Source organism: Phocoena sinus, chromosome 8, assembly GCF_008692025.1.
Source record: "Phocoena sinus isolate mPhoSin1 chromosome 8, mPhoSin1.pri, whole genome shotgun sequence".
Classification (NCBI taxonomy): domain Eukaryota; kingdom Metazoa; phylum Chordata; class Mammalia; order Artiodactyla; family Phocoenidae; genus Phocoena; species Phocoena sinus.
Genome location: NC_045770.1, coordinates 61,286,972 through 61,298,983, shown reverse-complemented (window position 1 = coordinate 61,298,983; position 12,012 = coordinate 61,286,972). Strand labels below are relative to the sequence as shown.

General features: G+C 48.4%; 2 protein-coding genes across 2 annotated transcripts; both read right to left on the bottom strand.

Moving 5' to 3' along the window:
* Positions 1-102: 102 nt before the first annotated feature.
* On the bottom strand, positions 103-6,974 carry C8H11orf42 (chromosome 8 C11orf42 homolog). Its single transcript, XM_032639480.1, has 3 exons — positions 4,954-6,974; positions 723-1,521; positions 103-457 (listed from the first exon to the last, which is right to left on the bottom strand). The coding sequence occupies exons 1-3, from the start codon at positions 5,023-5,025 to the stop codon at positions 324-326; spliced, it is 1,005 nt and encodes a 334-aa protein (XP_032495371.1). The 5' UTR covers positions 5,026-6,974; the 3' UTR covers positions 103-323.
* An 851-nt stretch (positions 6,975-7,825) lies between these two features.
* On the bottom strand, positions 7,826-11,622 carry LOC116757582 (olfactory receptor 52W1). The gene is given in 2 exon segments (XM_032639479.1): positions 7,826-10,312; positions 10,315-11,622. Coding segments are annotated over 2 exon segments (963 nt in total). The 5' UTR covers positions 10,954-11,622; the 3' UTR covers positions 7,826-9,988.
* Between the last annotated feature and the right edge of the window lie 390 nt (positions 11,623-12,012).

Here is a 12,012-nt window from a genome sequence, read left to right as displayed (position 1 = left end):
TTCTGTGCTCATTCTTCTTTCCCACCCTTTTTCTGTAGGGCTGGGGCCCCAAGAAAGTTGTACATGGATGGGGAAGTGGTCAGGGTGTTTTCTCTCTGGCGAGGACATGATGCCAAGGTTTTGAGGTACTTCTTATGCCTTTAGAGGGTGAGGGGACATGAAGCCTGGGGAAAAACGTTGGGACGTTCCTCCTCCAGACTCCTACAGGAAGAAGCACCATGGGCCCAGGACGGTTTGGGGGAGCAGCAGCTGATGTTTATTGGGGACCAGTATCCCTATGTCAGATCTTGGGGGCCTGGCCCCCTGCATCTCTCGCCTCAGCTTCATTCGTCGTCACTGTCGAACTCCGAGGACAGACCCTGCAGCAGGGGCAGGGACATGGAGTGCCGCTCGGGGTCCCCAGGGCCCCCACCCTGGGCTCCTGGTGCGGGGCTTCGGGGGCTGAAGAGCCAGTTCTCTGCCAGGGTTGGGGATAGCCACAGCTTGACTCATGCCCTTGTCTTTCTGCCGCCCTGGTCCCTCCCTCTGGTCTTCTGTGCTGTACCCACCCCCTCACCAGGACCATGCTTCCATCTCGCCCTCCCCTGGCTCCCTCACTCCATCCCCCTCACCAGGGTCCAGTGTGGAGTTATGGGTGCCCCACACACTCCTGGGCTCTACACTCCACGCCCTTTCCCTCCACCTTATCCCATCCCTCTCATCTTCATTTCCCCTAGCAGTACCTGACAGCATCTGGGGCCCCCTTCGGAAGGGGTTTCGGCCCTTGTAGGAGAATCTGGGTGGTCTGCCCTCTGGCCCTTCCTGGGGAGATGGTGAAGGTGGGGCTGGGCCAGGTGAGGGCACATCAGCAGCTTCGGGGACATCGGCAGGGGCTGACATGGGGGCCGGAGGTGGCCTGATGCTGAGGTCGGGTCTGACCCAACTGGCCCCATGGGGCAGTGGGTCTTTGATCAGGGGCTTCTGTGGTCCCAGCACTCCCTTGGGCTGCAGTGAAAACTTGAGGCAGGAGAAGGCAATAGGCAGTGACCGCTGTAACCAGAGCAGTTGGGGCTCCCGGGCTGTAGGCAGCAGTCCCAGCTGTAGCCAGGAACAGGAGAAGACCTGGTAGATGACATAGATGCTGTGGGTGCTTCGGAGCCAGGGAAGAGTCTGCTGTAAGCTCACCTGCCCTGGTGGCAGCAGCAGGAAGGCCACCTTCTTGCGCAGGCCACCCATATGTAAGCGGATCCGGCAGGGCTGCCCATCCAACAGTCGCATTTCTTCATAGGCTGTCTCTGCTCGGCCATTTGGTGAGTATTCTCTAGTGCAGTGGGCAAAGGCACCTTCAGAGCCTGCCTGCTCCAGGAGGTTCGGTAGTGGCCCCACTGGTTGTAGTGCCCGCCGGCCCTGCCGACCTGGCAGAGCCAGGCGGGTGTGGGCTGGGCGGGACTGTTTCACTAGCACACCCAGTAGGTCAAAGCAGGCTGCATCCGACAGGAAAGGTACTGCCACTACATTGGGCCCAAAGCGCTCCTCTGTAACCTGCAGGTGGCCAGTTTATAGGTCAGGGACTGAGTTAGGGTCAGAGTTAGGAGTTACCTGGTAGCCTACTCTAGCTTGACCCTCCTATTGCCAGTGCACACTGTGCTCATACTGTTGTGCTTCCTGCTTGTCTCCCAGTCCCCTCTAGCTAAACCTGAATCTCTACTCTGTGCCAGACTCTGCTAGATACTGGGAATGCATTAAAAACTGAGACTTTGTTCTTGTCCTGATATAGCTCAGAGAGCAAGCTGTGGAGCAGATGAGATGTGATTTAACAGCCTTTGTCTTTGATAGAAGAGGATCAAGGATAGTTTCTAGGTGGTAATGCTTTAACTTTGAAGGAATTAGCCAGGTAGGAGAATGGTCAATCCAGGCAGAGGGAACAGCCAGTGAAAAAACTTACAAACTAAGAGGGGCATAGTCAGGAAAGTATACTTTCATATTACTTAAGTGTAGGGTGTGGAGAGGGACATGCACACAGGAGCTTGATTATTCAAGGCCTTGTGTGTGTGCTAAGTGATGGGACTTTTATCCTGAGGACAGTGGGAAGCCACTTGAAGGGTTCTGGTTAGGAGGGGCACAATTCAGATAGGCATTTTAGAAAGTTAATTTTGAATAGGAAGGCATAAAATAAAGAGAGAGAGAAAAAGTCAGTTAGGAATATTGTAAAATTCCAGGCAAGACATGGTGAGGCCCTGAACTAAAATAATGGGGGAAGGTATTTAGGTTATAGAATTAGTAGAACTCGGTCACTTAAGGGGTGTGGGAAAAGGCATCCTCAAGGATTAGGGTTACATGGGTGATGTCATTAACCAAGAGTGGTTACACAGAAATTGGTTTGGAAGTCCACACCGCGTCTATAACATCTTAGTATACACCTTCTGCCCGAGCTTCAGAGGGTAGTTCTCTTAGGGATTTGAGGCCTCATCTTTGTAATGCTAGTTCCAGTAGGCTTTCACAGATTACAGTTCCTCTTGGTTTGGTCCTTCTGGCCTTTTTGTGCTGGGTAACCCAGTTCTGGAAAATTTAATTTCATGACCAACTGGGAAGCCCTGTAAGATCCTCTCTAGTAATTGTACTTAATTATGATCTTGACTCATCCAAGATATTGTTGACTGAGACTTCTGGCTCTGTGTTCTGCTAAGGAGCATACACAGTTCCCTCTTTGGGCCCCTTTCACGTTAGGGTCCTATTCTTAAAATGCTGTGTGCTCTACTTCCCTCCGCCAGACCCCCAATCCCATGTGTCTGTGCCCCTGCTGATGGCATTGCCCACTTTACTGGCTTTCTTGTAGAATTTACCAGTGGTCCCTTAAGGTTGATCTGCTTTTTGCTACGCAAAGCTGTTTTGGAAGTGCTGCCCCCCAGCGTAAGGGGGGGCGTAGCTAGTTGTGTCTGGACTTTACACAAGCTGAGGTAGCTTGTCACTACTGTCTTGTCACCTAGCTAAGGAAATAACTGGTGCTCTTTGTTGATCTGCATGGAAGAATTTCCTATCATTCCTTCTCCTTTGTTTCACTAAGATATGGGACATTTAACTTTTGGGTGGGGGCATAGGTCTGAAGAACAGGACCCTGAGAAGAACAGTTGGATTTCCAGGGGTGAGGGCAGAGCAATGGTGGGTTAGCATTTTTGTATAGAATGCTCTACCTCATGACAGTGAAAGCATAATCATCAAATATAACCTCAGAATCCCAGCCTAGCTGCTCATTTGGTGCCTAGGATTCTGTACAAATGAGATGAATTGGAATGTCTCCAGGAGAGGTCCCTCTAACAGGAGTGTGATGTTTCTTATGGTCTAAATTTCTGCTAAAAGGTGATTAAGCTGGAAACTCTCTTTCAGAATATAGACATGAATTTGCCATGGAAGTTTATTAGGCCCTTATTCTTATCCTGAGGGCTCCAGTGGTTATCCTAAAGCAGGAAAAATAAAGCACTCAACTCTATGCTAGGGTGAACGTGTTCTTGGCAGTCACCATTTGAGACCACGACCTGCTTCCACTGCACTTCTGGGTAGAATTTCTGAGGACTTAGAGGCCTGCAAATTCAGCTCTCCCCGGGGCAGCCCAGGAAAGTGATGGTGGAAGATTATCTTCCTGGAGGTACCTTGGCGGGTTTGAATTCTGAATAGGGAGCCCGTGAGCCACATTCTGTTTTTCTACAAAGTGCCCAGTAAATCAGCAGTTCTGGAAGAGGAAACCAGGTTACTCAAAGGTATCCTACTTCTTGAACTTGTCACATACTACCAGTGATTTATCCTGAACGTCCCTACCCTGACTTTCCTGGCAATTTTCCATTTAAATAGGACAGGGAGTTTTTCTGATACTCAGAGATGGTGTAGCTTTTTAATAGTTAAAGACCCCATTTACTTCACCCTAATTCTGATTGATCTAGTCCAGGACCAACCTCTAACGCTGCTGAAACTAGTTGCTCTCATTCTTGGGAGGACCTTGGCTCTTCTCTTTCTGCTTCCTTGGGAAGCTGACCTTTGTGGTGAGCTGCTACTCCATTGCAGATGGGAGCTACATGCCATTAAGGCTGCTTTGAGTTTGGTAGGCACTGCTTTAAGATGATTGTTTTAAACTTGGTGGGCTGCTTCCTGCAAATGCTTTAAATTCACTCTCCTTCAGATAGCCTGACCAGAACCTGATCCCTAAATTCTCTAATATCAGAAATTAGTGTCCATCTAGATTTTGTGGGGTTTTCTGGACACGAGCAACTCAGAGCTGAGATCTGCCTGCTCCTGGAAATCTGTATATTTGGCTCAAAACCCAAATTTCTCATTCTGTGGAAGTTAAGCTGGAGGGAATATCTGTGAAGAGGTCAAAGGTAAAGTTCAGGTTCTTTAGAAAACGTAAAAGGCCTTTCACCGTCAGCCCCTATACCTCTTCTTCCTCATTTTCACCACTAATTCTTTGAACCCTGTTCTAGAGGACTATTTGTAGTTCACTAATTTACATTTTCTTTCTTTCTCTCTTGGCTTTTGCATATATTCTGCCTTTAACTAGTACACTGTTCACTCACACACACACCCCGCCCCTTGCTCATTAGGTGTTTATTAAGCACCCTTTATGTGCCAGGTATTCCTCTTCCCTCCATGTGAATAACTCCTATATGCCAAGCTAGAATGTACTCACTCCAGGAAGCCTTCCTGACCTCCTAAGTCTACCCCTGACTTAGCACTTCTCTTTTCTGCTCTCATAGCTCCCTATCCATTGTCTTTCAAGGAACCTTTCTTACTGTTTTTGCAATTGTAATTAAATTAGACACTCTGTGCAAAGCACTTAATGCAGTGCCTCACACATAAGCCGGCACTGAGTAAATGTTAGTTATTATTGTCTTTACGCTTCCAACTCCTTCCAACTTATAAACTGCCCAGACCCATCTAGGTCCCACTTCGTTACTTCCTCTTTAGCCCTCTTTACTTACCTACCTTATCTTTGATGAGGGTCCAGGTAGCATCAGCTTCATCCAGTGTCAGCAGGTGAGGGGTACCAACCAACATGATGGAGTGTGGGAGGGGTTAGGTAGGGCAGTAGCTGCTGCAGAAGCTCCAAGCTGCCCATGGAGGTGAGGCCCCAGGCCCTGGACTCTGACCTACTACAGCATGAGGTCATAGAGGTCCTGCCGGGTGTTGGGGCCTTGGGTGGGGAGAGGGCAGTCGCTTTCATAGCCTCACTGTACCCACCACCTGAGTCCATACTCTTTAGTCACCTATTCATTCTCCTGCTTTAGGGGAGGTAGATGCAGGTTTCCATTAGGGTGTGTTTGTATATGTCTGTATGTGTGTGTATATGTGTGTGTGTGTGTGTGTGTGTGTGTGTGTAGTTCTTTGAGTTCTTTAAGGAAACAGTATCAGGCCTTTCCTCCTTAAAGCAATTTGCTATGCTATCTTGTCAGTTGCAGATGACTTCTTTGTGAGGTTGGATTGGGGTCCTGAAGGACATGGGAGAAGCATAGATCAGGACTTAAATTGAGAACAAAGCAGTGGCGCTCAACCTCGGCCATACTTTGGAATTACCTGGAAGCTTTAAAAATTACTGGTACTTGGGTCCTAGTCCCAGAAATTCTGGTTTAATTGGTCTGGAGTATGCCTGGGCATCAGGATTTCTAAAAGCTCCCCAGGCAATTCTCATGTACAGCCTAGGTTGAAACTCATTATTAATGAGTGGGTTACAGTTGCAGTGAGAACCAGGTGTGTGTAGGAGGGTGCCATGCTGAGTGGTGACAATGTGGAGGATAAGAATCGAATTGGGATAATGTTGCCTTAGTAACTGGAGAGAACTTTCAGGAAGCCAAAATTACCCAGCTAAATTTAAGGAAATTTTTCTTCATCCTCTACTTCCTTTCCAAGGCTGCTTTGTATCTAGTGGGTACTCTTCCTTTATGGCCCTAATCTATGTGTGGCTTTCACTTGCGTCTCCATCCAGAGATCTCAACCTGGTGTTTTGCTGGAGAAGAGTGGTTTTTCCTTGGAGAAGAACCACTCTAGAGAGTCCTTCTAGTAGCTGCTTTCCCACTACACTCCTGTGTGCCCACGAAGACTCCTTGTGTGTGGGGAGCATCCTCCCCTATCCTTGCCCAGCATGTGGAGTTATCCCACAAAGTGGGCCATTGTCTGAGGTGACATGAGCATGAAGCACTGGGAAGGGTCCTACCGTGGTGGGAGAGAGTGTTACCAAGAAAAGTTTCTTCAAGGAGAGGTGACTGGCCCCAGGAGAGGGCTGGTCTTCCTAGAGAGCTGAGAGTTTGGGTATCAGGTCTTTGAGCAAAGGTTTGGCAAGTGAGCATGGGCCTGTGCTCCAGGAGAGGAATTAATATTCAAATATTTGTTGAAATTGAATGTGTTAGGGGCTATTCCAAACACTTTGAATGCATTATCTTAGTTAATCCTTTTAGTAACTTCTTGAAGTAGGAACTATCATTTCCCCATTTTACAAGTGAATTAACAGACTCAGAGAGGTTAAATAAACTAGTGCAAGGCATACAGTGAGTTAATGGAGGATCTGGGATTCAAATCTGCGTCTGCCTGATTCCAGCTTTAACCATTAACCAGTAGTTCCTTTTGGTGAAGGGAGAGATCAACACGTTCCTTCTGCTCGCCTGAGTGTGGTGGGAGGGGTGTGTGCCGGGTGGAAGTACAACGTGATGTGGTGACAAGGAAATGGGCAGGATGAGAGAAGAGCTGCAACAGACCAAACCGGAAACCCCGAGCTTCCTGTTACGGGAAACCAAGTCTCTTCCTCCTACTGCCCCTTTAGCGCATTTTTTGTTATTGTTGACAAGGAGAGGTCACCTGGTAAAGTACAGCTGGCACCTCTGTTCCCTCAGAAAGGAATTCTGAGTGTGAGGTAGACAGAGACAAGGACAAGAGACACAGACGTGGGGCAAAACTGACCAACAGTGCAAGGAGACAGATGCAGAGGGACAGAGACATTGAGACAGAGAGTGATGCACTTCTGTATCCTGAAGGGGGTCCAGAATGAGAAGGGGGTGGTTGAAATAGGGGTGCAAGGATGATGAGCTGTTGGTGAAATCAGATGAGCCTCTCTTTCAGATTTTTGTTCATAGAGGGAGCACGGAGGGGAAATTGGGTACTGTTGAACTCCTCGACCGGAAGCCCATACCTCTGTCTTCTGTCTTCTGTGGTCTGAATACCATGATTCTCTAGGCTCCCTAAATTCCATCCTGCCCTTCTCTAAGTAAGTCCGTCTTTCCTTTCAGCTCACAGAGTCTGGAAAGTACATGACAGCTGAGTTCTAGGAGCTGATGAGCCCAAGGCCTGGGCTCTTTGGGCCATATCCTGTTCATGGGTTTTGCCACCATGGTAGCACGTTCTGGCGTCTCCCTGGGAAAAAAGGCACAGCTTATCAGCATATCTGAGGAGTGACCAGAGTGGAGAGCACAGGGAAACAAACAGGTAGGGGCTGTTATCCGGAGAACATGCTGCTCTCTGCAAGAGCCTCCAGGGCAGTACAGAATAGTTTGGATAGCAAAGACTTCAGAGTGATCAAGAGCCCTAACAAGTCTCTTCACTTCTCTCAGGCTACAGGGATAATCCTATAGGTCCCTAATCGCTTATTTGAAACCTTTTGGGATGGATGTGTTTTGGAATTCAGAATTTTTCAGATTTTAGAAAGGGAATATTGTGCCTTTATGATATATAAAGGAATACCCCAGTGAGATTGAGGGCGGTGCCCTGTCATCAAACCCATCAATATTTCTGTAGCTAAATGTATGAATATTCACACTAAGTGAGATAAATAGTATATATATGATCATGACGGGTCAGGCCAGATTTTGGGTCAAAGTTATGAAAAAACTATTGTTTCTTCAGAGATGTTTTATTTTGTAATTATAGGTAAGGGATTATGGGCTTACAATTGTTCTCAGGTGGTAGTGAGGAGTAAGCGTGCCGGCAAAGCCTTCTGAACACACTGCATGCTAAGGTATGTATGCGATCTCAATCCAAAACAAAAGGTAAATGTCTGCGTGGGTGGACTTTTGGCTTAGCAGTGAACAAGGTACAGCTTTGGACTCAGCTGCCTTGGGAGTTGTGCACAACCATGGAGTGAAGGTGCCTTAGCAGAGAGGCTTCCTGTGGTGGGAGGGAGACAACTCACCGTTTTTGAACATCAGCTGCACATGATTTCCCTTTTCACGTACCAGAGGTGAAAGACAAAATGTGGTGTGTGTGACACATGACTGTCACGCATTTCTTTATATTTCTTTATAATAATGTTGTAATAAGTATCTTACTGCATACATCTTTGTTCACATCTCTGTTTTGTCAGGATAGATTTATTGAGGAGGAATCACTAAGAGAAGGATGTGTACATCTTAAAGACTCATGACCCATTAGGATTAGAATTTTGTCACAATTATCTGTAAAATCATTGCCTGGAGGGCTTTTTAACTTAGAACTTCATGAAAAAAGATTAGCCTTGAGAATGACTGAGCCCACACTTGGGTTGAGGAGAACCATAGATTTCCTCCTCATCCACTTGGCTTCAGCATTAACACCTCTGAAAATCACACTGAGCTCCTGGGCTATCTCTTTAGTTCCTTGTTAATGAGGACCTGGTGAGACCCCACGTGGCTCTGGAGATGGCATCACTTGCTTTTTCGGATCTGCAGCCCTCCTGTGTGATATCCCATGGTGCTTGGTCCAGCCGTCTGAGTGGTCCAGATTGTACTGGGCTTCAGGTCTTAATGGTCTTCAGGTCTTAATGGCTAACCCTAATACCCACGGTTATGATAGTTTTCCCAGAGAGCTTGGGTCTGCCTGTGCAGCCCATAGCTTTCTCTGACCTCATAACAGTGACTCCCTGCCTTTTGTCTGAGAATATTCTCATTCTGGATTTTATGCTGGCATGAAAGATTTTTTTGTGCAATGTCCTTGCAGTGTGGAGTCTTTTAGCAGAAAGTGAATCCCGTGTTGGGCAATACCACGACGCTTCCTGTTTAATATCTCTGTTCTCTGGAAGCCACAACAGTGTGAAATATTCCTATTTCATCATATTGCACCAGCATCGTGTGCTACTCGTGATGTTGGCCAGAACAAATGGGGGTTCTATTTGATGAGGATTTTTTTTGAGAATTCTACATTCTGGCTCAGGATGCACAAAAGGGCAGACTGGTAAGAGACCATAATGCCTCGACCTCAGGCAAACAGGTGAAATATTAAATACAACGATTTTCTGGGATATCAAAATTTCTTTCAGTTGGACCCCTGGCCCCTGAAGCTGCAGGCCCAGGGAGAGACATTGTAGCCATTAACTCCCGAGACTTGGGCAGCGCAGCGAGGGTAGCGGGAATAGTGATTACACATGAGACCAAGAAGATTCTCTGAACTGAATATGTCTTAAGGATCAGGGTCTTTAGACAAATTTGGGACTCCGGGGCACATTATCCAGATTCTCAGAAGGTGGGGAATAAGCCTGTTTAGCTCCTTCCCTAAGGACAGACTGAAAACAGCATCTGGCTCCAGGCATAGAGGGCTGTCATCCCAGACAGGTACCCAAGCACTTGCCTCCAGAGGCAGTGTCAGTCTTCCCAGGCTCCCGGGTCCAGGATCTGTAGAGGAGCTTTTGTGTGGGAACAGGGGCAGACTTAGGTTAAAATGATGGGGCAGAGTAGGGGGAGGAGGAGGAGGGTAGTCTTCTTTAAGTTAAATTGTGTGTACTGTAATCCCATGATAATTCCCTGGTCCCTTTTCTTATTTTCTCTGCATGGTAACATGTGGTAGCCTGTCTCCTGCCTCCTCCCAAGCAGAATGCATGGCTAGGCCAGTCTACATATGCCAGTGGTACACACAATAGAGCCTTCACAGCAAGTATCTGTCGAGTGATTATCACAGTCATAGGCAGACCATGGGACGAAGATGACATAATCCATACCTCCAGACCCCAGACTCCTCTGAATGTCCCCCCACTTCCACCCCCAGCCTCCGTTGTTTTCACTGCCTATTAGAACTGGCTTTTTCTGAATGCAAAGGTTCCTAGGAGCTGGTCGCTGATCTGCTTGGTGCGGGCCCCGTAGATGAGCGGGTTGAGGGCAGATGGTAGCAGCAAATAGTTGTTAGAAAGAAAGATGTGCATGGGCTTTGGGATGGTGTGATGACCAAAGAGGCGTGTGAGGTATGAGAAGAGACCAGGCACGTAGAAGGCTAGAATGAGACAGATGTGGGAACTCCATGTACCAAAGGCCTTGGCATGGGCTTCCCGGGTAGGCAGCCGCAGCACAGCGTGGGCAATGAGCCCATAAGAGCCTGTGATGCCTAGAATATCTATACACCTGACACGGCCAATGGAAGCGCCAGCCCATACAAGTTGCTGGCCCGAGTGTTACCCCCGACCAGCTCCACCACCTCCATGTGTGCACAGTAGGCGTGGTCTGTGGTCTTGGCTCGGAAGTGCCCAAATTGTGCAACCAGCAGAGGGAAAGACACAACAACTGCCACAGCTTTCAGTGCCAGTGCCAGGGCTGCATAGCCCTCGCGGGCTTTGGTGACTAGGGCGGGATAGTGCAGTGGATGCCCTACTGCCACAGCACGATCACAGGCCATGGCCAACAGTACACCAGATTCCACGACCATTGGTGCATGAACAAAGAACATCTGGACCAGACAGGCAACGTATGGCACAGGCTGGGACCCAAGCCACAGCACAGCCAACAGCCCTGGAGCTATAGATGTGGCTAAACCCAGGTCTGTGACTGCCAGGGTGGCCAGGAGCAGAAACATGGGCTTGTGCAGTGTAGAGTCTATCTCCACCACTGCCAGCAGTGCTCCATTGCCCAGCAGGGAAAGCAGATACATGGGCCCAAAGACCAGTGTCAAACAGGCCTGGGCAACCCCTAACTCTGGAATGCCAGTCAGTATGAAGAAGGTTGGGCGTGAGAAGGTGGAGTTGGACTGTGGAGCTTCTGCCATCCTGTGGGGTCAAAGCTTTAGGGCTCACGGGGGCATCAGTCCTGATAGGGGAAGGACAAAGGGAGAGATGTGGGGGGTGTCTCAGTGGCATAGATCCATCCAGGTATGTGTAGGAGTGGTGCAGGGCTGGGAGGATTGCACTGTTATAACCTTTGACTGTTTTGGATGGATAATCCAGGTCACAACCCTAGCTGGGATGGGAGAATCCTTGTGCCTGAAAGTCCATGAGTATTGCAGGGGGAGTAATGGGAGACAGTGGTAGTGAAGTGTGGTGTCACTGCTGCAGTGGCTAGTATAGCTAGAGCCCTCCATTTGGAGCTCAGCTGAGAGTGGAGCAGAGATGAATGTTTTTCTTCCTAAGGGTCCAAGTAGAGTCAATTTCGGTCTTGTAGATGGGGAGAAGGCCAGTGCTGGGTGGGGATCAGGCCTCAGGCTGGTTTTGTCCCTGACTGTGTATCCTTAAGCAGAACTCCTGGGCCTCAGCTTCCTCAGCTCTGCAGTGCGGGTGAGCGCAGTGATCTTAAGTGTTGCCCAGCTTTAACATTCTGGGCACCAACCCACAAGAAGAAAGAAGGAGAGTAGAGAGAAAGGGAGAAACAGGAGGAGGAGGCAGATGGGACCTGGAGTGAAGGCTGATGTGACAGGAGAAAACCTCGTGGGTTTTTGGGGTGTGGGATGTGTATTTTATTCTTTTTTTTTTTTTTTTTTTTTGTATTTTATTCTTAACTTGATGCTGAAGTAGTGAACTTGAACGTGGGCTGGAGAATTGATGCTGGGCCTGGGAAGCAATGGAGAAAGAGATGGCAGCAAAAAAAAGGAACTTCTCTGTCTTCTTTCCTTCTTCACGAACCAGAAGGGGGTTACCCTCGAGTTTCATTCCTGGGGTGCCAGAGGCAGAACAGGTGACAGAAGGGGAGGAGATGGCACTCAACCCAGAGTGGCAGCCAGAAGAGGAAGAAGCATCTCTGGTGTTGGAGGAGGCAGGATGGGTGGAACTAATTCCTCCCAGAATCTAGCCAATGGCAGAAACTTAATAAAGGTTGGATGGATAAATGAAGG